This window comes from Salmo salar, chromosome 12 (genome assembly GCF_965601325.2).
Source record: "Salmo salar chromosome 12, fSalSal1, whole genome shotgun sequence".
Classification (NCBI taxonomy): Eukaryota; Metazoa; Chordata; class Actinopteri; order Salmoniformes; family Salmonidae; genus Salmo; species Salmo salar.
The window spans coordinates 82,219,156-82,241,965 of NC_138302.1; the positions used below are offsets into that span (position 1 = coordinate 82,219,156).

The following is a 22,810-nucleotide window of genomic DNA, read 5'->3' on the forward strand; positions in this document are numbered from 1 at the left end:
AGGAGAGTAGCCTTTTCTAGGTGTTTGGAGTCATACCTTGTGGGATTGGTAATAATATGATAAATATTATGCATACAATATGATAACCATCTCAGATTTCCGTACAGAATAATACAAAATGCTCTGAGACCAGGTTGCCAAGTTGGACAAAAAGACTACAGTACACAGTTATCTAAGTAAATGACAGCAGTATAAAGGGAAAAACATACCAAGACTGAAAATCTAAGTGGATACAATACTGACTTTATTATGATGAGGTAGGCCTATAATGGCTGAGTGCAAAAAGACAGCTTTCAAAATCAGGCAGCAGTCAGTGAATGGTTCAAAAACCGATCCATGTCACGAGCTCTTGTGAATTCCTCTCCCTACACATGTGGTCTTGATCACCCTACGGTGGAGGTTCTGTTGCCTGAGAAACTTCTGGAACCTGAACTCAGCATGGAGGACCACAGGAGCGGGCACAAGCAGGGCACTGGGCTCCCTGTCTGGGTCTTGAAGGCTGATGACCTCCAGGGGAAGGACAGGGCCTTTGTAGATATCAGGGGTAGCAAAGGGGCGTGCTCGCCCTGACCAGGGCACAATAACCTGGGGTCTCCGCCAGCAGTTCATGGAGCGGGACTGGGCCCTGGGGGGCAGCTGGAGGGAGTCAACCAGGCCCAGACGCTGCAGCCTCCAGGACTCCCCGGCCAGGGGCCTCTCAGTAGAAAGTGGGGTCTGGACTCTGAAGCCAGAGAAGGTAAGGTGTCGTACCTCAGACTTCAGACCCTTCTTAGAGGGGGCCGGCTTGGGTTTCTCTGCCACAGTCTCGTACTCCTTGCTTTGAGGAGGGCGTCTGGGCGCTGGTTGATTGGTACGACACTTAGAGGGTTTGGAGGCTTTTTGATGAGGAGGGCGGGGCCGTCTGATCTGGGAGCCCTCAACAAGCAGGTTGACCCCTACATACTGAGGCACCTCCACTGCTGCCTATAGACAGAGACAGAGAGAAAGAGAGATGACATCTGTACAACCTCTTATTCAGGGGTACATTAAACTTCCCTTTCCTAACTAAAAGGCATACATAAACACACCTCACCTGTTTGTATATAAGCTGAAAGCCCCCAGTGTATGCCCCTCGGTCCAACCGACGGTCCAGGACCACCCGTAGAGTGTCCTCCTGCACGGCTGCACACAGGCGTGTTGTCACTGCTGTAGAGGGGGCCATGGTGGGGCTGGCATTGATCTCTATCAGCCATGGCCTCAGGTCACGACCTTTGGAACAGAAGATGTTCCACCATATTAGTATCAACCTATTTATCCTGCTACTGGTCACTATGACTCCTGTTTACATGTACAGTGCCTTGCAAAAGTATTCAGACCCCTTGGATTTCTTTACATTTTATTGTTACAAAGCGGGATTAAAATTGATTTGTCATTTTTTTTTGTCAACAACAAAATACTCTGTCAAAGTGGAAGAAAAATCAGTTTTTGTAAAAATATATATTTTTAATGAATAACTGAAGATTTTCAAGCAGATTAACTCAGCCACTCAGGAACATTCACTGTCTTCTAGGTAAGCAACTTCTGTGTAGATTTGTGCTTCAAGTTATTGTCCTGCTGAAAGATGAATTAATCTCCCAGTGTCTGGTGGAAAGCAGACTGAACCAGGTTTTCCTCTAGGATTTTGCCAGTGCTCATCACATTCATTTTTTATTTAGAAAAATTCCCCAATCCTTAACGATTACAAGCATAACCATAACATGATGCAGCCACCACCATGCTTGAAAATATGGAGAGTGGTACTCAGTAATGTGTTGTATTGGACTTGCCCCAAAGATAACACTTTGCATTGCCACATTTGTTGCAGTATTACTTTAGTCCCTTGTTGCAAACAGGATGCATGTTTTAGAATATTTGTTATTCTGTACAGGCTTCCTTCTTTTCACTCTGTCAATTATTTTAGTAATGTGGAGTAACTACAATGTTGTTGATCCAACTCTGTAACTGTTTTAAAGTCACCATTGGCCTCATGGTGAAATCCCTGAGCGGTGTCCTTCCTCTCCGACAACTGAGTTAGGAAGGACGCTTGTATCTTTGTAGTGACTGGGTGTATACCATCCAATGTGGAATTAAAAACTTCTCTATGCTCAAAAAGGGATACATTTTTTTTACCCATCTACCAATAGGTGTTCTTCTTTGCGAGGCATTGGAAAACCTCTCTGGTCTTTGTGGTTGAATCTGTGTTTGAAATTCGCTGCTTGACTGAGGGACCTTACAGATAATTGTATGTGTGGGGTACAGAGATGAGTCATTCAAAAATCAATGTTAAACACCATTATTGTACACAGAGTGAGTACATGCAACTTATGTGACATGTTAAGCAAATTTGTACTGAACTTATTTAGGCTTGCCATAACAAAGAGGCTGAATATTTATGACTCAAGACATTTCAGCTTTTCATTTTTAATTAATACATACCTATCTACCTCAAATACTCCAGTATCCCTGTACATTGTAAATGTGGTATTGGAACTGACCCTGTATATAGCTTCCTCTCTTATGTTTTCTTTACCTTTAGAAAGTATTCGCACCCCTTGACATTTTCAAAATTTTATTGTGTTACAGCCTGAATTTCAAATGGATTAAATAGTGTTTTGTTTTGTCACTGGCCTACACAATACCCCATAATGTCAAATTGGAATGATTGTTCTTCAATTTTTTTACAAATTCATTAAAATTGAAAAGCTGAAATGACTTCAGCCAATAAGTATTCAACCCCTTTGTTTGTGTTTTAGTTTGTTTTTCCAATGCCTCGCAAAGAAGGGCACCTATTGTTAGATGGGTAAAAAAAAAAAAACAACAACCACACATTGAATATCCCTTTGAGCATGGTGAAGTTATTAATTACACACTTTGGATGGTGTATCAACACACCCAGTCACTACAAAGATACAGGCGTTCTTCCTAACTCAGTTGCCGGAGAGGAAGGAAACCGCTCAGGGATTTCACCATGAGGCCAATGGTGACTTTAAAACAGTTACAGAGTTTAATGGCTGTGGTGGGAGAAAACTGAGAATGGATCAACAACATTGTCAATTAGGTTGCTATTGTGGAGTAACTACAGAGTGAAGAGAAACATGCATCCTGTTTGCAACAAGGCACTAAAGTAATACTGCAAAAACAATTGGCAAAGCAATTCACTTTTTGTCCTGAATTCAAAGTGTTACAGTGCATTCGGAAGGTATTCAGACTCCTTGACTTTTTCCACATTTTGTTACGTCACAGCATTATTCTAAAATTGTTAGAATATTTTTTTTTACTCATCAATCTACACACAATACCCCATAATGACAAAGGGAACAGTTTTTAAAAAAAACATTTTTGCTGTTTCCATTGATCATCCTTGAGATGTTTCTACAACTTGTTTGGAGTCCATCTGTGGTAAATTCAATTGAATGGACATATTTGGAAAGGCACACACCTGTCTACATAAGGTCCCACAGTGACAGTGCATGTCAGAGCAAAATCAAGCCATGAGGTTGAAGGAATTGTCCGCAGAGCTTTGAGACAGGATTGTGTCGAGGCACATATCTGGGGAAGCACTCCACCAGTAAGGCCTTTACTGTGGAGTTGCCAGACGGAAGCCACTCCTCAGTAAAAAGCACATGACAGCCTGCTCGGAGTTGGCCAGAAGGCACCTAGAGGACTCTGACCATGAGAAACAAGATCCTCTGGTCTGATGAAACCAAGATTGAACTCTTTGGCATGAATGCCAAGCGTCACATCTGGAGGAAACCTGGCACCATTCCATCGGTGAAGCATGGTGGTGGCAGCATCATGCTGTGGGGATGGTTTTCAGTGGCAGGGACTGGGAGACAAGTCAGGATTGAGAGAAAGATGAACGGAGCAAAGTACAGAGAGATCCTTGATGAAAACCTGCTCCAGAGCGCTCAGGACCTCAGACTGGGTTCACTCTAGGTTCACCCTCCAACAGGACAACGACCCTAAGCACACAGCCAAGACAACGCAGGAGTGGCTTCGGGAAAAGTCTCAGAATGTCCTTGAGTGGCACAGCCAGAGCCCAGACTTGAACCCAATCGAAAATCTCTGGAGAGATCTGAAAATAGCTGTGCAGCAACGCTCCCCATCCAACCTGACAGAGCTTGAGAGGATCTGCCGAGAAGAATGGGAGAAACTCCCCAAATACAGGTTTGTCAAGCTTGTAGTGTCATACCCAAGAAAATTTGAGCCTGTAATTGCTGACAAAGGTGCTTCAACTAAGTACTGAGTAAAATGTCTGAATACTTACAGTTGAAGTCGGAAGTTTACAAACACTTAGGTTGGAGTCATTAAAACTAGTTTTTTAACCACTCCACAAATGTCTTGTTAACAAACTAAGTAACTAAGTAATTTAAAAAAAAATTGTTAACGATTATTTCACTTATAATTCACTGTATCACAATTCCAGTGGGTCAGAAATGTACATACACTTCGGTGACTGTGACTTTAAACAGCTTGGAAAATTCCAGAAAATGCTGTCATGACTTTAAAAGCTTCTGATTGACTAACTGACATTATTTGAGTCGTTTTAGAGGTGTACCTGTGGATGTATTTCAAGGCCTACCTTCAAACCCAGTGCCTCTTTGCTTGAAGGTACCACGTTCATCTTTACAAACAATAGTACGCAACTATAAACACCATGGGACCACGCAGCTGTCATACCGCTCAGGAAGGAGACGAGTTCTGTCTCCTAGAGATGAACGTACTTTGGTGCGAAAATTGCAAATCAACCCCAGAACAACAGCAAAGGACCCTGTGAAGATGCTGGAGGAAACCGGTACAAAAGTATCTATATCCACAGTAAAACGAGTCCTATATCGACATAACCTGAAAGGCCGCTCAGCAAGGAAGAAGCCACTGCTCCAAAACCGCCATAAAAAAGCCAGACTACGGTTTGAAACTGCACATGGGGACAAAGATCGAAGTTTTTGGAGAAATGTCCTCTGGTCTGATGAGATATCAGTCAGGAAGTTAAAGCTTGGTCGCAAATGGGTCTTCCAAATGGACAATGACCGCAAGCATACTTCCAAAGTTGTGGAAAAATGGCTCAAGGACAACAAAGTCAAGGTATTGGAGTGGCCAACACAAAGCCCTGACCTCAATCCTATAGAATATTTGTGGGCAGAATTGAAAAAGTGTGTGCGAGCAAGGAGGCCTACAAACCTGACTCAGTTACACCAGCTCTGTCAGAAGGAATGGGACAAAATTCACCCAAGTTATTGTGGGAAGCTTGTGGAAGGCTACCAGAAACGTTTGACCCAAGTTAAACAATTTAAAGGTGATGCTACCAAATACTAATTGAGTGTATGTAAACTTCTAATCCACTGGGAATGTGATGAAAGAAATAAAAGCTGAAATAAATCATTCTCTCTACTATTATTCTGACATTTCACATTCTTAAAATAAAGTGGTGATCCTATCTGACCTAAAACGGAATTTTGAATAGGATTAAATGTCAGGAATTGTGAAAAACTGAGTTTAAATTTATTTGGTTCAGGTGTATGTAAACTTCCGACTTCAACTCTTATGTAAATGTGAAACTTTAATCCATTTTAGAGGCTGTAACGCAACAAAATGTGGAAAAAGTAAAGAGGTCTAAATACTTTCCGAACGCACTGTATGTTTGAGGCAAATACAATACAATACATTACTGAGTACCACTTTCCATATTTTCAAGCATAGTGGTGGCTGCATCATGTTATGGGTATGCTTGTAATCGTTAAGGACTGGGGTATTTTTCATGATAAAAAAAGAAACGGAAAGGAGATAAAGCACAGGCAAAAATCCTAGTGGAAAACCAGGTTCAGTCTGCTTTCCACCAGACACTGGGAGATTAATTCACCTTTCAGCAGGACAATAATCTAAAACACAAGGCCAAATCTACACTGAAGTTGCTTACCTAGAAGACAGTGAATGTTCCTGATTGGCCAAGTTACAGTTTTGACTTAAATCTACGGCAAGACCTGAAAATGTTTTTTTAAATAATGATCAACAACCAATTTGCCAGAGCTTGAAGAATTCTTAAAAGAATAATGGGGAAATGTTGCACAATGTGTGGAATGCTCTTAGAGACTTATCCAGAGAGACTCACAGCTGTAATCACAACCAAAGGTGCTTCTATAAAGTATTGACTCAGGGGTGTGAATACTTATGTAAATTACATATTTTTTGTATTTAATTTTCCAAAAATTTGCTAACATTTTGAAAAACATGTTTTCACTGCCATTATGGGGTATTATGAGTAGATGGGTGAGATTTTTATTTTTTTATTTAATCCATTTTGAATTCAGGCTGTAACACAACAAAATGTGGAATAAGTCAATGGGTATGAATACTTTCTGAAGGCACCATATATATATATATATATATATATATTATTATTTTTTTGTTTTATTTTGTATTTTTTTAATTAGTTATACTATTTTGATATTGATTGATTACTGCACTGTTGGGTAGAGCTTGCAAGTTAAGCATTTCACTGTACTTGTGCATGTGACAATAAAACATGAACTTCACTGCCAATAACAACAAATACTGATGCCACTGACATCATTCACACCTAGCATGAAGTCGGCTCCGTAGAGTTCAAAGCTCCCTCGGCGTGACTCCACCAGGTCTTGGGCAGTCTGCAAGGCGTGGACCACAGCCTTCTTCATCCCTGGGACCACCACAGACCCCCACTGTGCTGCTCGGCCCTGCCCAGACAGGAAGGCCCGGAACTGGTCACATGACCACATGTTGTCCTCAGGCACCTCTGGGTGACGCTGTTGGGAGGGCTGAAAGTGCTTCTGTATGGAGTTGTTACACAGGTGGACAGAACTGGAAGAAGGGGGATATAGAGGGGAACAGAAGAGATGAGAGCATAGGAAATTAGCAACAAGGTGAAATGTTGAATCAACATGGAAAAATGGCAATAACAACAGGGTAAAAATGTCCCCCTTACCTGTCCAGTGTCTCAACTGAGTAGGGCTGGGTGGAGAAGCGTAGGTAGCACTTCTTATAAAACCAGACAGTGAGAGGGTTCCAGTCAGTCACCAGGAACCACTGGCGGAGGTCAAACTTGGTGCCGTGGACCAGCAGAGGGCGCTCCAGGTACTTCTGCACCACCCACTTACTATCCTTGATCAGGGCTGGGTCACTGTCCACCAGCCTCAGGATGTCATCCAGCCGCTTGGCACACATGATGCCTGCACAGGTGGAGGGACATGGAAGGGACACAAAAACAAAGTTACTGTAGGCCTACACTATAAGCAGCATTAAATAAATATTAAAGGTAAATACAGCATGAGGATACAGTTAAATAAAGTACTACTACACTTGTCTCTTCTTCCCCTCTTGGAACTCACCTCTGCCCCGGGACTTGGCCCCGGGTTTGACTATCCAGATGTTGTGGATGCCATCTGTGTCTAGCTGTGGATTGACATCACGAAGCTTGCGCAACATAGCCTGACAGCTGTTCACATAGTGAAAACTCTCCTCTATCTCTACACCATCACTGAGAGAGGGAGAGAGTGAGAAGTGCCACTGAGATACACTGACAAAGAGATGCATGTACTGACATGACAGAGACACATAATGATCATACTATATGGAGTACTCACTGGACAACCAGGTAGTAATTGTGGATGAACTCCAGCCACTCTTGTTCTGTTAGGGATGGTGGTGTTTCCAAGGCAATGTCTATGTCATTGTGTTCCAAGCTGTCCAGGAAGTCCTGGCAAACTTTTAGTGCACTGTCAATCATTTTGGAGGCCACCAATGACATGGCTCGACGCTTGCATGCTTTTTTCTGACCTAAGGGATTGGACAAGACAATGAAGCCTGTAGCTCCGTTTGACCTAAATTGGGGGGATTGAGGGGGTATGCCTCTTTTTGTGAGGAATACCTTACTTTGACATGATTGGTCAGTTGATCCAGCTGTGCCACCTCCCTCTCCCTCTCCTCGCTCACCCCGAATCCTCTCCACAACACACTGTATAAGGCTGGTGCATGCTGTCCTCCTGTAGTCCTCTATAGAGAGAGAGAGACAGAGAGGGAGAAATAGAGCAAGTCAGATAGAGGTTGCCACAGGAAGGTTGCCCCCCCACGCCTAAAAGTATGGAAAATGAAAGGGAAGGAGAGGCAGTACTGTAAATCCCCCTAAGACTATAGAAGTGAGGCATTCCGATAGAGAGGGGGGGGGAATAGGCAGATCAGAACGCGGGGTGCGAAAAGAGACCGGTGAGGATTCTGACCAATAAAGGCATGTTTCTCATCCTCTGCCCCCAGCCTGTAGCAGCGTGGGAAGAAGGAGTCAAGGTCTGCAGCATCAAACCAACGCAGGTTCCTCAGGTTCACACACAACCCAACCTGAGACAGAGAGAGACAGAGAGAGAGACAGAGAGAGAGAGAGAGAGATGGAGGAGACAGGCATAGCCTACATAGGTGTGGTGAGTATAAAAATGATCAAAGACTGTGAAAAGGTAAAGAGTTTGTTCTTTTCAGGGTCTCCCATGTGAAAGCCATCAAACCTTGGTGGTGAAGGTGCCTGCTTTGGCATAGTGATTGGTCATCTGTTCCTTTCGCAATGAGCGGTTGTCCACTGTCTCTCTACGCGTCGTCCAATAGAAATATGACGTTTCGTTCCTCACCATGCGAGACTAAGATAGATGGGCAGGGGAAAGACATAAAAACTGTGTGCTACACCCCCCCCCCCCCCCACACTTCCATTCTATTACCATGAGGTCATACATGTCATCTGGGTCTTCCTCTCTGTCGTCTGGGCTGTCTAAGCAGAGCATAGAGGGAGATTACAATCTAGGATTTAGGCTAATGGTCAATGATAGTTAGAATCAAATACTACAAGATTTGCAGTGGCCTTCCTGTCTCACCATCTTCATCATCACTGTCATCAGCATCATTCCCATCATCTCCACGGCACCGGCTCCAGTGCTGGTTTGGGCGCGGCAGGCGGCGCTCTACCCAACCCCTCGCCTTCAGGGCAGCCCGAACCACAGGGTATGGACCCTGTATGGAGAACACCATACGCATCTGAGGGAAAAAGACACACAGAGAGAGAGATATAAAAAGTATCTACATGACCTTAAGTATCACATATATAGAGGGTTGTCCTATTTTAGATTCTTACCTTTACAGCTTTGTCGACCAGTACTTTTGCTGTCCGCAGTCTCTCTGGGTTGATGATGGGCAGGTTGAGCAAGCTGCGCCTCACTCTACCCTCACCTGGTGGCGCTGATATACACACATACATAAACACACAACTCAGATACAGCGGCGGTAATAACCACTTTATAAGCTACACATTCAAGTCAAACTGTATTCTCATCTACTGTTAGTTGATGGTACTGTTATAAGTGTACCTAAGCCAAGTCCATGTTTAGTATGACTGGTTAGTCAGTGTTAAGTGTCTGAAGGTTCTGGGTGTAGGTGTAACCGATGTGAAATGGCTAGTTAGTTAGCGGTGGTGCGCGCTAATAGCGTTTCAATCAGTGACGTCACTCGCTCTGAGACTTGAAGTAGGGTTTCCCCTTGCGTTGCAAGGGCCGCAGCTTTTGTGGCGCGATGGGTAACGATGCTACGTGGGTGTCAGTTGTTGATGTGTGCAAGGGTCCCTGGTTCGAGCCCAGGTTGGGGCGAAGAGAGGGATGGAACCTACACTGTTACATAGGCTTACATGGGATTTGCTGTAGGCCCTTCTCTGTGGTGAGGTTCAGGAACATTTGAGTGTGTTGCTGGCACAGGGCTTTGCTCTGCTGGTCTTTACTGGGGTCTCTCTCTCCTAGAGGTTCTGAATATGAGGAGCGAAAACACAACTCCATTCATCTAACATGGGGTTTGGGGTACATATAGTAATACAGTGTTCTAGCAAAGGTGAGCACTGTTCTGTATTTAGTCACATCAAAACACGTTGCTGTGGCAATGACGTTGAACAGTTAGCAGAATCTACTAACAAGTAAATAACATGACATGCTAGACGCTCTTTAAGGGAAAACATAACATCTTACATCCCCATGTAGGCCTAATGTGCACAGCAGATAGATATGCCATGAAGTTCACAAACCCTTGGGAGTGTAATTGAAGCCTATACCTTGACCTCTTCAGGCCAGCATTGAAAGAGCAAACACACTGCATTTTAATACCTGGCCTCTGTATTCAAACATTTGACAATCTGACATTCTAGAGTGGGACCTCATGATTTATTCAACACTCTTCATACATACACTACCATTCAAAAGTTTGGGGTCACATAAAAATGTCCTTGTTTTTGAAAGAAAATCATTTTTTTTGTCCATTAAAATAACTTCAAATTGATCAGAAATACAGTGTAGACATTACTAATGTTGTAAATGACTATTGTAGCTGTAAACGGCAGATTTTTTATGGAATATCTACATAGGCGTACAGAGGCCCATTATCAGCAACCATCACTCCTGTGTTTCAATGGCATGTTGTGTTAGCTAATCCAAGTTTATCATTTTAAAAGGCTAATTGATCATTAGAAAACACTTTTGCAATAAAACTGGCCTTCTTTAGACTAGTTGAGTATCTGGAGCATCAGCATTGGAAAACAGGAGTGATGGTTGCTGATACTGGGCCTCTGTACGACTACGTAGATATTCCTTTTTTTTTTTTTTTTATCTGCCATTTCCAGCTACAATGGTCCTTTACAACATTACAATGTCTACACTATTTCTGATCAATGTTATATTAATGGACAAATGTGCTTTTCTTGAAAAAACAAGGACATTTCTAAGTGACCACAAACCTTTGAACGGTAGTGTACGTACATACATACTGTATATACATTTGTTCCTTGTCTTTGGCAGACAGATGATTACAGCTGGCTTCCCTCACCACTGTCAATGCATGTTGTTGGGCTTCCATCAGCTCCCCGATCTCCCTCCTCCCTCTGCCCTGGCTGGACACACTTTGGGGGCTTGGGGGCCTCTTCTTTTAAGTTGTTGTTGTTTGGCTTGATCAGTTTGCCATAGTAACTGTAAAAATAAGTCACAAGTTATTGTGAGGTTTCAATTAAGGATAACTATAATATCCAATGCATGATTACAAGCACATCATATCTGTGCAAATGTTTGCATTTGCTGTTTATCTAATGCACTGTGTGTGTCCTGTTAGTGCTGTGGGTTGTTATTAGATGCAGTGACCTATAATGTGGATCAAATTGCTGAGCAGAGATAGCTTGGCTACACCTGTCACGTTTCTTACACCCTGGACAGGGCAGTGTTACACCTAACCTGCTACCTTCTTCAGACAGTGGAGCAGCACTGGCCCCGTTCTAAATAGCTTAGCTATAGGATATCTGTGACATTCACAGAACAACACAGGAGGATACTTTAGCTAAGGGACTAACCAAAAATCCTCAATGACAAAAATTAACCTTGTCATTGACCAGGCAAACACAAAAATAGAGTACCTCTTTCTCATACCAACACTTCCGTATTCGTGATTTTGCTGTTGGTTTACAAGACACCCACACTTCTAAAGACACCTGCATCGACTGCACTGACTGTGACGCCACAATGATCAAAGTGATTGCACGACTGCGCGTAACATTTTCCCAGGAATACATTTCGCAATTCCTCGCACGTTCTCTGCTTATGGGGGTGGGGGGACTATTTGTCATACAGCGATTTTTAGGGTATAGGTCTACTTCACTCACCTCATCGGATGTGGTGCGTTCTCCAGTTTGCAGGGTCGCACCTGCGCAATCTTCACATTGCCATTTCTCTCTGCTGCCTGTTTATTGTCTCCATACCAACACGGTGAACAGGACCAAGACATGTGAAGAGTTTTGACTAGAAGGGATACATCTTATGTCAGAATTGACCAGAATTGACTTTTAGTTGCAGGTTAGGAGAATTTACGCAGCAGGCTAGGAGAATTAAGTTTAGGAAAATGATTAGGATGGCTAAAATGAACAAAAATGCAACTGTAGACGTCAATTTGACATAAACTGTATCCCTTCTAGCCATGGCCCACGCGAAGGCAGTGAGAGGGCTAGGTTACATAGGCAAACGTTTTGCTCAAAGCAAAATACATGCAATGTATTTTGGATATTTCATTCATTCAGATGAAATTACCTCAATACATCATTCAATTTAATTTACTGCACGACCCTGCTTGTCTCATCATGAGTGGTTAATTCATCTATGGAAATCTAGAAAGTAAGAACTGATATTTGTGATGGGTAGCATTCTGCTCTTGAAAGGTTGTTGGATTGTCTACAGTGAACAAAAAAAATCGCAGTTTTATTACATTGTTGCAATATTTTAAGCTGTAGAAAAACGTGTCAGATTTTGATGTATGCTTATGACCACTAGGTGGCGGTCAATGCCCGCATATGAAAAAAAGCGCATGCATTGATATCTATCCATATCGCAACCATGTTTAACGGATATTTAAATAGAAAATCAGGAGAATCCCACTCCCACGGCCAATTGCTCCCTGTGGGATATGTCATATGACTGTGCAAGGTCCTGGTTCTCATCCTATGGATCCAGGGACATGTCAGGGCCTAACTCTCATAATGCAGCTGGTGAAGTAGTGAAAATCTCTTACTTTTTTATTTAGATTTTTACCATAACATGAGCTACTGCATAATACAAGCTATTTAAAATACAGCATTGGCAGTAGACCTACTGTATCTACTGGTATATGAGGCAACTCTCATGGTCGCCTACCTGGAGACCAGGAGGGTAGAGAAACTCAAATCTAGCCTTATGGCCTCTATTACCTAACCACCATCATGTAAAGCTGCTATCTGGGTAGTCCTGTGTCCTGTAAGAAAATGCAAAATTCTAACGACCATCATGTAAGCTTTAAAACAGATGGAGTCATTGAATCCTATTCATCGAATCAGATGGTTTTTTCATCACAAAACCATTTGATATTGTAGGTGAATGAGAGGCTGAATAGATATTGGAGGCCCTAAGCACAGAGTTTCTAAACCTAGAAGCGCAAACCCAGAGGCACGACACTTCCGGGAATGCTTGCGAAACAGACCAAACAGACCAGGCCTGGGTTTGGGGTTTGAGAAGTCAATGAGAGAAGTAAAAAATGATCTATTAGTTCTCTAAATCTAAAGACACAACCTAGATTCAAGCATTTTCCTGAAGTAGTTGAACCTGTTATTACTTCAACCTCGTGAAAGTGCCAAACTGACATGTTTGATTTTCCTCAAAAACAACTTTATATCAAAGGAGTGTCTTTGATTTGACGGCCTGCACATGCGCAGTTCAGCACGAGAGACGACCGTTAGACCCGATAATGTGTTTCTACGCATGACATCACCTACGGGGATTTCTATTGGAGATTTCTATTGGAGATGTTCATACTGGAGTCTTTACCCTAAGCCTGGGTGGATTGTACAATAGAAATAGAATGAATAGGAAGGGGATCTCCATTCAATTCAATGATGGCATAATGGATAGACTGGCAGCCATTTGAGTGTAAAAACTGGTTGAATTGTTTCCACGTCATTTCAACAACAAAAAAATCAATGTGATGATGTTGAATCAATGTGGAAAACTGATTGGATTTGAAAAAATGTATCAACGTAAGGGAATTTTGTCTTTTTTTCACCCAACTTTTAACCTAAATCCAATGATGTGGTGACATTTTTTGTTGATTTCACCGTTAGTTGACAACTCAACCAAATGTAAATCAAAACTAGACGTTGTACTGATATCTGTGCCCAGTGGGTTTCAATCTGTGCTGTGATTTGTTGAGTCAACAAAAATACACACTTAGAAAAAAGGGTTCCAAAAGGGTTCTTCGGCTGTCCCCATAGGATAACCCTTTTTCGTTCCATGTAGAACCCTTTTTGGTTCCAAGTCAAACTCTTTTGGGTTCCATGTAGAACCTTCTGTGGAAAGGGTTTTACATGTAACCAAAAAGGGTTCTTCGGCTGTCCCCATAGGATAACCCTTTTTCGTTCCATGTAGAACCCTTTTTGCTTCCAAGTCAAACTCTTTTGGGTTCCATGTAGAACCTTCTGTGGAAAGGGTTTTACATGTAACCAAAAAGGGTTCTTCAAAGGGTTCTCCTATGGGAAAGCCGAAGAACCCGTTTAGGTTCTAGTTAGCACCTTTGTGTGTACCATGGAAATTATTGCACCACAATACCAGGCAGCCATTGCGAGTGTACCCATGAGTTTATTAGTCAGGGTTAGAGCTTCCAAGCCCGTTCTATTCATTCTATTTCTATGGATTGTACTGTGTGCTTTTGTCCCGTTTTTTCTCATTTAACATGAACTGAAGGGCAGGTGGGCTTTGTGCTGATTCAGATCTCAACTCATACACATTTAATGATGCACATCCACTGTTTGCACAATCACTTATTGAGTTGCTTTAAATGCCGGTCAAACTCATTTTACTACACAGGTGGTTGTACCATGTCATGAATCTTCATGGCCATAAGTTCACCGTCCCTCACACCAGAACAGATATCCCTTCTTCTTCTCAATGTGTTTGTGAAATTCAGATTAGTAGTGAGTGTATCCCCTCCTCTCTGTTATGGCCAGTAAACCTTTATGGGTGTTTGAAGAGGATGCCACTCCATTTGGAGGGTAGAGTAAACACAGATCAGCTCCAGAGGTTTATATGGTAAGAAAGGAAAGGAGGTTTATATGGCAAGGAAGGGAAGGAAGCAAACAGTGGGTACAGTGTGTGAGGGTAGTGGGGGTGTTGAAGAGAGGATGAATATATTATGTACAGTGCAGGGGTGAAAATCTGATATCAACTTTGGAGGGGACAATTACATTACATTTTCTCAAGAGCAATTCCTGAGGGGGACACCAAAAGTAGTGCTGTAACACATAGCCTACGTTTAATATGGTGAATGTATATTGGGGAACCAAAGAAATAAGGTGTTTGCCGTACTCCTAACTACCGGTACCCAAAACTACACAACTAATCACAACAGCAATACCATTGCCTTTAACAAATCTTAGTTCAGTCACCAGTTTAAGTTGAGAGTGGAGGTATCCATGGCATTTTCCAATTATGTTCCTATTTTACAAGTAAAAAAAATTGAGAACCTTTCATCTTGTTGTTGCCACCTTCGTTGTCCGCACCTAACCTCACTCTCTTCGATTCACTCTCTGCGCGAAAACTCAATACCACAGACAATTAGCTGATTCTTGCCAGTGACGCACTGGCATCAGTCATTACTATGGCAATTTAAAATGCTGCTGACCATAGCTCAAATAAACCTTGTCGACGATCAAAATACTAAATCTGGTGTTCAACCTTCCCAAGTTCTCTCACGCCACCCCGCTCCTCCGCTTTCTCCACTGGCTTCCAGTTGAAGCTCGCATCCGCTACAAGACCATGGTGATTGCCTACGGAGCTGTGAAGGGAACGGCACCTCCATACCTTCAGGCTCTGATCAGGCCCTACACCCAAACAAGGGCACTGCGTTCATCCACCTCTGGCCTGCTGGCCCCCCTACCTCTGAGGAAGCACAGTTCCCGCTCAGCCCAGTCAAAACTGTTCGCTGCTCTGGCACCCCAATGGTGGAACAAGCTCCCTCACGACGCCAGGACAGCGGAGTCAGTCACCACCTTCCGGAGACACCTGAAACCCCACCTCTTTAAGGAATACCTAGGATAGGATAAAGTAATCCTTCTAACCCCCCCCCCCCCCCTTAAAAGATTTAGATGCACTATTGTAAAGTGGTTGTTCCACTGGATATCATAAGGTGAATGCAGCCATTTGGAAGTCGCTCTGGATAAGAGCGTCTGCTAAATTACTTAAATGTAAATGTTGCCAAACAAAGACTCAACAAACTTACCTGAGACTCCCTGTCTCTGCCAGTCTGTCGCTGCATATCTGTCCCCAACTCTGTCTGTGTGCCATCTGTTGCCTGCTCTGCCTAATGACATCATTGTGAAACATTTCCATTAGAATTTCATTTCTTTCTTATGAACATTTTATCAACTAGTCTTTGAGATATTAGGCTACTAGGGTTCTTACTTTGCGTTTTGGTGTACTGGAAAATACTCTGATGTCCATCTTTTTTCTGCCATTTTCCTGCCATTTTTCTACCTGGTTGGCTACACACACACAGTATGTAGGTTATTTACAGTAGGAGATGGGCTTCTATCATCTTATCTTTTATCATTCTATATGGGCTTCGATCTAAAAGGTAGCTAGCAAATGTGAAACGGATTGCAGTGACAAGAGTTGACAGCTGTATGAGTTCACCATTTACACAACATATGCTGCAACCTTTTGTCATTTTAATCGTTTGTTTCATATTGGCTGGCTTCTAACAATAGCTGAATTTGCAAAGCTAGCGAGCACCAAGTCAGTGGTGTTTGCTATAATCTTTGCTACCCGGGTTAAATAAAGGTGAAATAAAATATATAAATAAAAGTTCCCTTGCGACAATTTAGATTTTGCAACGAGACCATTAAATATATTTAAAACAGTGGTAGAAGAGAGTGTAGTTCTGTTCAGTTTATCGCTAACCTTATCACAGGGACTTTGAAGCACTAACTTACATGCATGCTGATCTTGGAATAAATTGACGATAGCAAAGATTCCATCTTTGACGACGCCACATAAATGGAATAGGTACTAGCTAGTTTAATAGTTAATATTGGATTAACCTCACGTCAGTTACGTGCATTGCGTGCCTTTCAGACAGTAGATACGACCTCTCTGTTACGGAGCAAGCTAAGGAACTGGCAGTGGATCAAACCATTGTGAGGCAAAGGGTGGGGGGGTCGCAATCTTTTGAAACTTAAACACGAGCTATTAAGTGTCTATAATCAGCACAATTGCTTTCATTGCGAATTATTAATATTATTTAAATTATATAGTTATGTTTCAGTGATATATTGGGGGGGACAAATCATATTTTTCCCAGGATGGGGGGGTCGCGTCCCCCCCGTCCCCCCCGGGATTTCCGCCCCTGGTACAGTGTGTGGGTGTGTGTGGTTGTGTGTGTGTCAACATGTGTATGCATGCATGTGTGTGCGTGCCTGCATGTGTCTCTATAGAGAGAGGGGCTCTCTGTCCATTGGGCCATTGTCTTTCAGTCTGTGCAAGCCATCTCTTTCTCTCGGTCTCTCCTCCTACTCCACCTCCATCCCTGCGTTCCAGAGTTTGTGGCAAACAGAGAGAGGGAGTGGGGTGAAGGCAGGGAGACACACAGCGGTTCAGACAGCTGCTGTGGTCCTTCCAGTGTGAGGAGCCTCTGTCCAGCTAGGCCACGCCCCCGCTTCTCTGCCTCACAGAGCTCCATTGTCCCCACCATGACTGCCTCTACTATTGTGATGTCATAGTTTATCATTCCCATAGCTGTGCGGTTGCTGCTAGGGTAAACTGCAATTCACATTTTATTCGGGAGAGAATAATCACTATTACACATGTTGACACGAGACACACACACACACACACACACACACACACACACACACACAGACACACACACACACACACACACACACACACACACACACACACACACACACACACACACACACACACACACACACACACACACACACACACACACACACACACACACACACACACACACACTTGTTTTCTTCTCTTTCTTTTTAACCAAGAGGAGGAGATCCAGGTTCTCATATCAACTAGTACTCTCTGGTTCAGAATCTTCTCCTGTGGATGAATCTGTGACTCATATGTCATGGCAGACATAAACATACCTTCTGTAACCTCACCCTTTGACCCACACTTTATCATCCCTCATTTGAATCCATTTGCATGGCAGTTGGAGCTCCCTATGTACCCCTGCTGAGTTTGACATGCAAATCAAACTTTTTCTTTCTCATCCAGCCCAGGTGACTCTGGCTCATTTTAAACCGGGGGTGTTAAAAAAATATGTGGGGCATTAGGGTGGGGGTCTCCCCCACTTCCCCTCATTGGGGGCCTAAAGCCATTAAGGTGGTCCGGGGGGCATTCTCCCCTGCAAAAAAAGAAGGAATTTCAACAGCTAAATGCATGAATTTGGTACACTTTGAGATGAACATTGAGAGATTAGAACATTCAGAGATATTTTTTCAGGTAACTTCCCACCTGCCACAGCAGACGCTGCCAGTACTCAATTACAGTTGCCACTGTGGGTCTCTCTACTCCGGAACACTCTCTACTCTGGAACACATCTACAAAGCATTGCCAAAAAAAACACTCAACAACTTCAAACATAGACTCTGACCTGTCCAATGAGCCAAACTGATTAAAGAATGCCACAGTACCCAAACACCCTCTCTCTCTCTCTCTCTCTCTCTCTCTCTCTCTCTCTCTCTCTCTCTCTCTCTCTCTCTCTTGCTCTCTCTCTGTCTCTGTCTGTCTGTCTCTCTCTCTCACATACACACACAAATTCTGTGCAACTTCTGGCGTGCGTTTACCGTGAACACTGGGTCTGTACTCACTTTAAGTTACACTTTTAACAGTGGCCAAGTAGGCTACTGTGGCTAATTGATCATAATGTAGGCCTACCAGATTGGCCTACCATCAAAACGGTTCCATAACTTCTTTAAAAAAATATATTTTTTATTTCACCTTTATTTAACCAGGTAGGCCAGTTGAGAACAAGTTCTCATTTACAACTGCGACCTGCCCAAGATAAAGCAAAGCAGTGCGATACAAACAACACACAGTTACACATGGGATAAACAAACGTACAGTCAATAACACAATAGAAAAAATCTATATACAGTGTGTGCAAATGTAGTAAGATTAGGGATGTAAGGCAATAAATAGGCCATAGTGGCGAAATAATTACAATTTAGCAATTAAACACTGGAGCGATAGATGTGCAGAAGATGAATGTGCAAGTAGAGATACTGGGGTGCAAAGGAGCAAAAAAGTAAATAAGGTAGTTGGGTGGGCTATTTACAGATGGGCTGTGTACAGGTGCAATGATTGGTAAGCTGCTCTGACAGCTGATGCTTAAAGTTAGTGAGGGAGATATAAGACTCCAGCTTCAGTGATTTTTGCAATTCGTTCCAGTCATTGGCAGCAGAGAACTGTAAGGAAAGGTGGCCAAAGGAGGAGTTGGCTTTGGGGATGACCAGTGAAATATACCTGCTGGAGCACGTGCTGCGGGTGGGTGCTACTATGGCAGGGTTTTACCTAGCAAAGACTTATGGATGACCTGGAGCCAGTGGGTTTGGCGACGAATATGAAGCGAGGGCCAGCCAACGAGAGCATACAGGTCACAGTGGTGGGTAGTATATGGGGCTTTGGTGACAAATGCATGGCACTGTGATAGACTACATCCAATTTGCTCAGTAGAGTATTGGAGGCTATTTTGTAAATGACATCGAAGTCAAAGATCGATAGGATAGTCAGTATTACGAGGGTCTGTTTGGCAGCATGAGCAAAGGATGCTTTGTTGCAATATAGGAAGCAGATTCTAGATGTAATTTTGGATTGGAGATACTTAATGTGAGTCTTGTAGGAGAGTTTACAGTCTAACCAGACACCTAGGTATTTTTAGTTGTCCACATATTCTAAGTCAGAACCGTCCAGAGTAGTGATGCTAGACGGGCGGGCGGGTGTGGGCAGCGATCGGTTGAAGAGCATGCATTTAGCTTTACTTGCATTTAAGAGCAGTTGGAGGCCACGGAAGGAGTGTTGTATGGCATTGAAGCTCGTCTGGAGGTTTGTTAACACAGTGTCCAAAGAAGGGCCAGAAGTATACAGAATGGTGTTGTCTGCGTAGAGGTGGATCAGAGAATCACCAGCAGCAAGAGCGACATCATTGATGTATATAGAGAAAAGAGTCAGCCCGAGAATTAAACCTTGTGGCACGCCCCAGCCAAAGGTCCGGACAACAGGCCCTCCAATTTGACACACTGAACTCTATCTGAGAAGTAGTTGGTGAACCAGGCGAGGCAGTCATTTGAGAAACCAAGGCTGTTGAGTCTGCCGATAAGAATGCGGTGATTGACAGAGTCGAAAGCCTTGGCCAGGTCGATGAAGACGACTGCACAGTATTGTCTTTTATAGATGGCGGTTATGATATCGTTTAGGATCTTGAGCGTGGCTGAGGTGCACCCATGACCAGCTCTGAAACCAGATTGCATAGCTCAGAAGGTGCGATGGGATTCGAAATGGTCGGTGATCTGTTTGTTAACTTGGCTTTCGAAGACTTTAGAAAGGCAGGGTAGGATAGATATAGGTCTGTAACAGTTTGGGTCTAGAGTGTCTCCCCCTTTGAAGAGGGTGATGACTGCGAAAGCTTTGCGATCTTTAGGGATCTCAGACGATACGAAGGAGAGGTTGAACAGGCTAGTAATAGGGGTTGCAACAATTGCAGCGAATAATTTTAGAAAGAGATGGTCCAGATTGTCTAGCCCAGCTGATTTGTAGGGGTCCAGATTTTGCAGCTCTTTCAGAACATCAGCTATTTGGATTTGGGTGAAGGAGAAATGGGGGAGGCTTGGGCAATTTGCTGTGGGGGGTGCAGAGCTGTTGACCGTAGTAGCAGCCTACAGTAGCAGCCAATGTGTGGTGTTCAATGTAGGCCTATATTCCATGAGTCTTTTGAAAAAAATATGCAGGATATGACATTAACCTGTCTATACACTTGTCCTTCAGACAAGGAGGTGACTGAAAATATTGTTGTTTGATGCAAGAAACCACTTTACAAAAAATTATGCTAACATCTGTCTATTGACTACTTAGCTATTCACAACCGTCTCAAAATACAACACTGCCACTTCAAGAAATAAAAAAAGCTATTTACCTGACTCGCTTTTCAAAGATGGCTAGAAATGCACACATTTTTTGCTCTTGTAGGAAGCAATCACTCCTTCATTGTTGACTAGAAATTAGTTATAACTGGGCTAATAACTCACAAACTACCAAAGAATATGAACAAATGTGCACAGGTGGCTTCATGCAGCTCTCGCTCTGATCTCAAAACAAGCCAACAACTCCTCATCCTGTAAACAAAGTCCAGTTCAAAGTGAATGTCACAGATCCAAATTTGGCAATGGCTATTTGCATATATGTCTACTGCAGCTCTGATTGGTTATAGTGCACCGGTCTGTGTAGAGCAGGTATTCCCAAACTGGGGTACGCGCAATGCCGTCGATAAATAAAAATGTGATTCACATTAAAAAAATATATGTAAAAAAAATATATATATAAAAAACAATTATAATAATCGTCACATTTTCAAACAGTCAATTTATATTTTCCAACGGGGCTATACATTTGGGTGAGGTTTTTTTCTTGCCTGAGTAGCCTCTTTTCACTGCCAAAAATAAAAATAAACCATCTAGTGTTCAGCAAAATAACAACACAATGACAAATACAGGTAGCCTAGTCAAATAATTAACATCCAATCACATTAACTGTTACTCTCTTGCGGGAATTCCACTAACGGACCATATGTAGCTAAACGTAGCTGCTGCTCATTCCGTTTGCTCGAAAATTGATAAATGGTTAAAAAAAAGTAAGGCCCGCGTCCATAGAGACACATACCAGCTCTACTGGTAATACTGCTACTTCCAGCAGTACTACACCTGCACCTGTCGACGACACAAGTTGTTCTGCTTCCACGAGCACATCCAATGCTAGAATCAGTAATTCTACATTCGTTGTTAGCCCAGCTAGCATGGAGACTGACAGTTGTGAATCTGATGCAGCCAAAGAGCTACTGCCCCCTTACCCGGGAAAGCACCGAACAACAGACAGGGACGTTGGACCATCTAAGAGGCGCAAATATGATGAGAACTACATTGATTTGGGGTTCACGTATATTGGGAGTAGTGCCTTTCCTCAGCCACAGTGCTATCTCACAACTCGATGAAACCTTCAATCTTGCACAGTCATTTAGAAACAAAACATTCCAATTTGAAAAATAAGCCACATGAGTTTTTTGAGCGAGAATTAAGATGACTTTCCAGGAGTAAGACATGTATAAAAGCAACAGATACCATTAATAAGAGGGGCTAGAAGCATCTTATATGGTGAGCTACCGAGTGGCTAGGACAGGCAAGCCCCATACTATTGTGGATGACTTAATTCTTCCTGCTGCTGCGGATATGGCTGGGACAATGCTGGGGGAAAAGGCCAAAAAAACTATACAGACAATGCCTTCATCAAACAACACTGTTTCACGATGCATCGGTGACAAGGCAGGAGATATTTTGAAACAATTACTGTTTCGCATACAAGCCAGTGAATTCTATGCGTTACAGCTGGATGAGTTAACAGACGTGGATGGCCTGGCACAGCTCCTGGTATATGTCCGTTTCTTTTATGGGGGGTCAATTAAGGAAGACATCCTCTTCTGCAAACCACTGGAAACCAGGACAACAGGAGAGGATATTTTTAAAGTACTGGACAGCTTTGTGACATCAAATGGACTTTGGTGGTCAAGATGTGTTGGTATCTGTACTGATAGCGCAAAAGACATGACAGGGAGACATAGTGGAGTGGTAACGCGCGTGCAAGCAGTTGCTCCCGACGCCACTTGGGTACACTGCAGCATCCACCAAGAGGCTCTTGCTGCCAAGGGAATGCCTGACAGCTTGAAAGATGTTTTGGACACTACAGTGAAAATGGTTAACTTTGTTAAAGTAAGGCCCCTGAAATCTTGTGTATTTTGTGCACTATGCAATGATATGGGAAGCGACCATGTAATGCTTTTACAACATACAGAAGTGCGCTGGTTATCAAGGGGCAAAGTATTGACACGTTTTTTTTAAATTGAGAGACGAGCTTCAAGTTTTCTTTACTGACCATCATTTTCACTTGTCTGACGG

General features: G+C 43.0%; 1 protein-coding gene and 1 long non-coding RNA gene across 3 annotated transcripts; both read right to left on the minus strand.

Annotated features, from left to right (window-relative positions):
• Positions 1-221: 221 nt before the first annotated feature.
• Positions 222-15,622, minus strand: LOC106565803 (tubulin monoglycylase TTLL3). 2 transcript variants are annotated; one of them, XM_014133352.3, is made up of 15 exons: positions 11,714-15,622; positions 10,891-11,030; positions 9,710-9,823; positions 9,164-9,267; positions 8,907-9,066; positions 8,754-8,803; positions 8,547-8,675; positions 8,271-8,385; positions 7,927-8,046; positions 7,638-7,830; positions 7,383-7,531; positions 6,980-7,223; positions 6,596-6,855; positions 1,073-1,248; positions 222-963 (listed from the first exon to the last, which is right to left on the minus strand). In XM_014133352.3, exons 1-15 carry the CDS (start codon positions 11,833-11,835, stop codon positions 340-342), a joined length of 2,700 nt encoding a protein of 899 aa, XP_013988827.3. In that variant the 5' UTR covers positions 11,836-15,622; the 3' UTR covers positions 222-339. The 2 variants fall into 2 exon arrangements, with proteins under 2 accessions (XP_013988827.3, XP_013988828.3); XM_014133353.3 differs by lacking the exon at positions 11,714-15,622 and adding an exon at positions 11,468-11,690.
• Positions 15,623-15,735: 113 nt separating this feature from the next.
• Positions 15,736-16,732, minus strand: LOC145859337 (uncharacterized). Its single transcript, XR_014379539.1, has 3 exons — positions 16,559-16,732; positions 16,029-16,108; positions 15,736-15,927 (listed from the first exon to the last, which is right to left on the minus strand). It is a non-coding gene; the product is annotated as an uncharacterized LOC145859337 (long non-coding RNA).
• Positions 16,733-22,810: the final 6,078 nt, after the last annotated feature.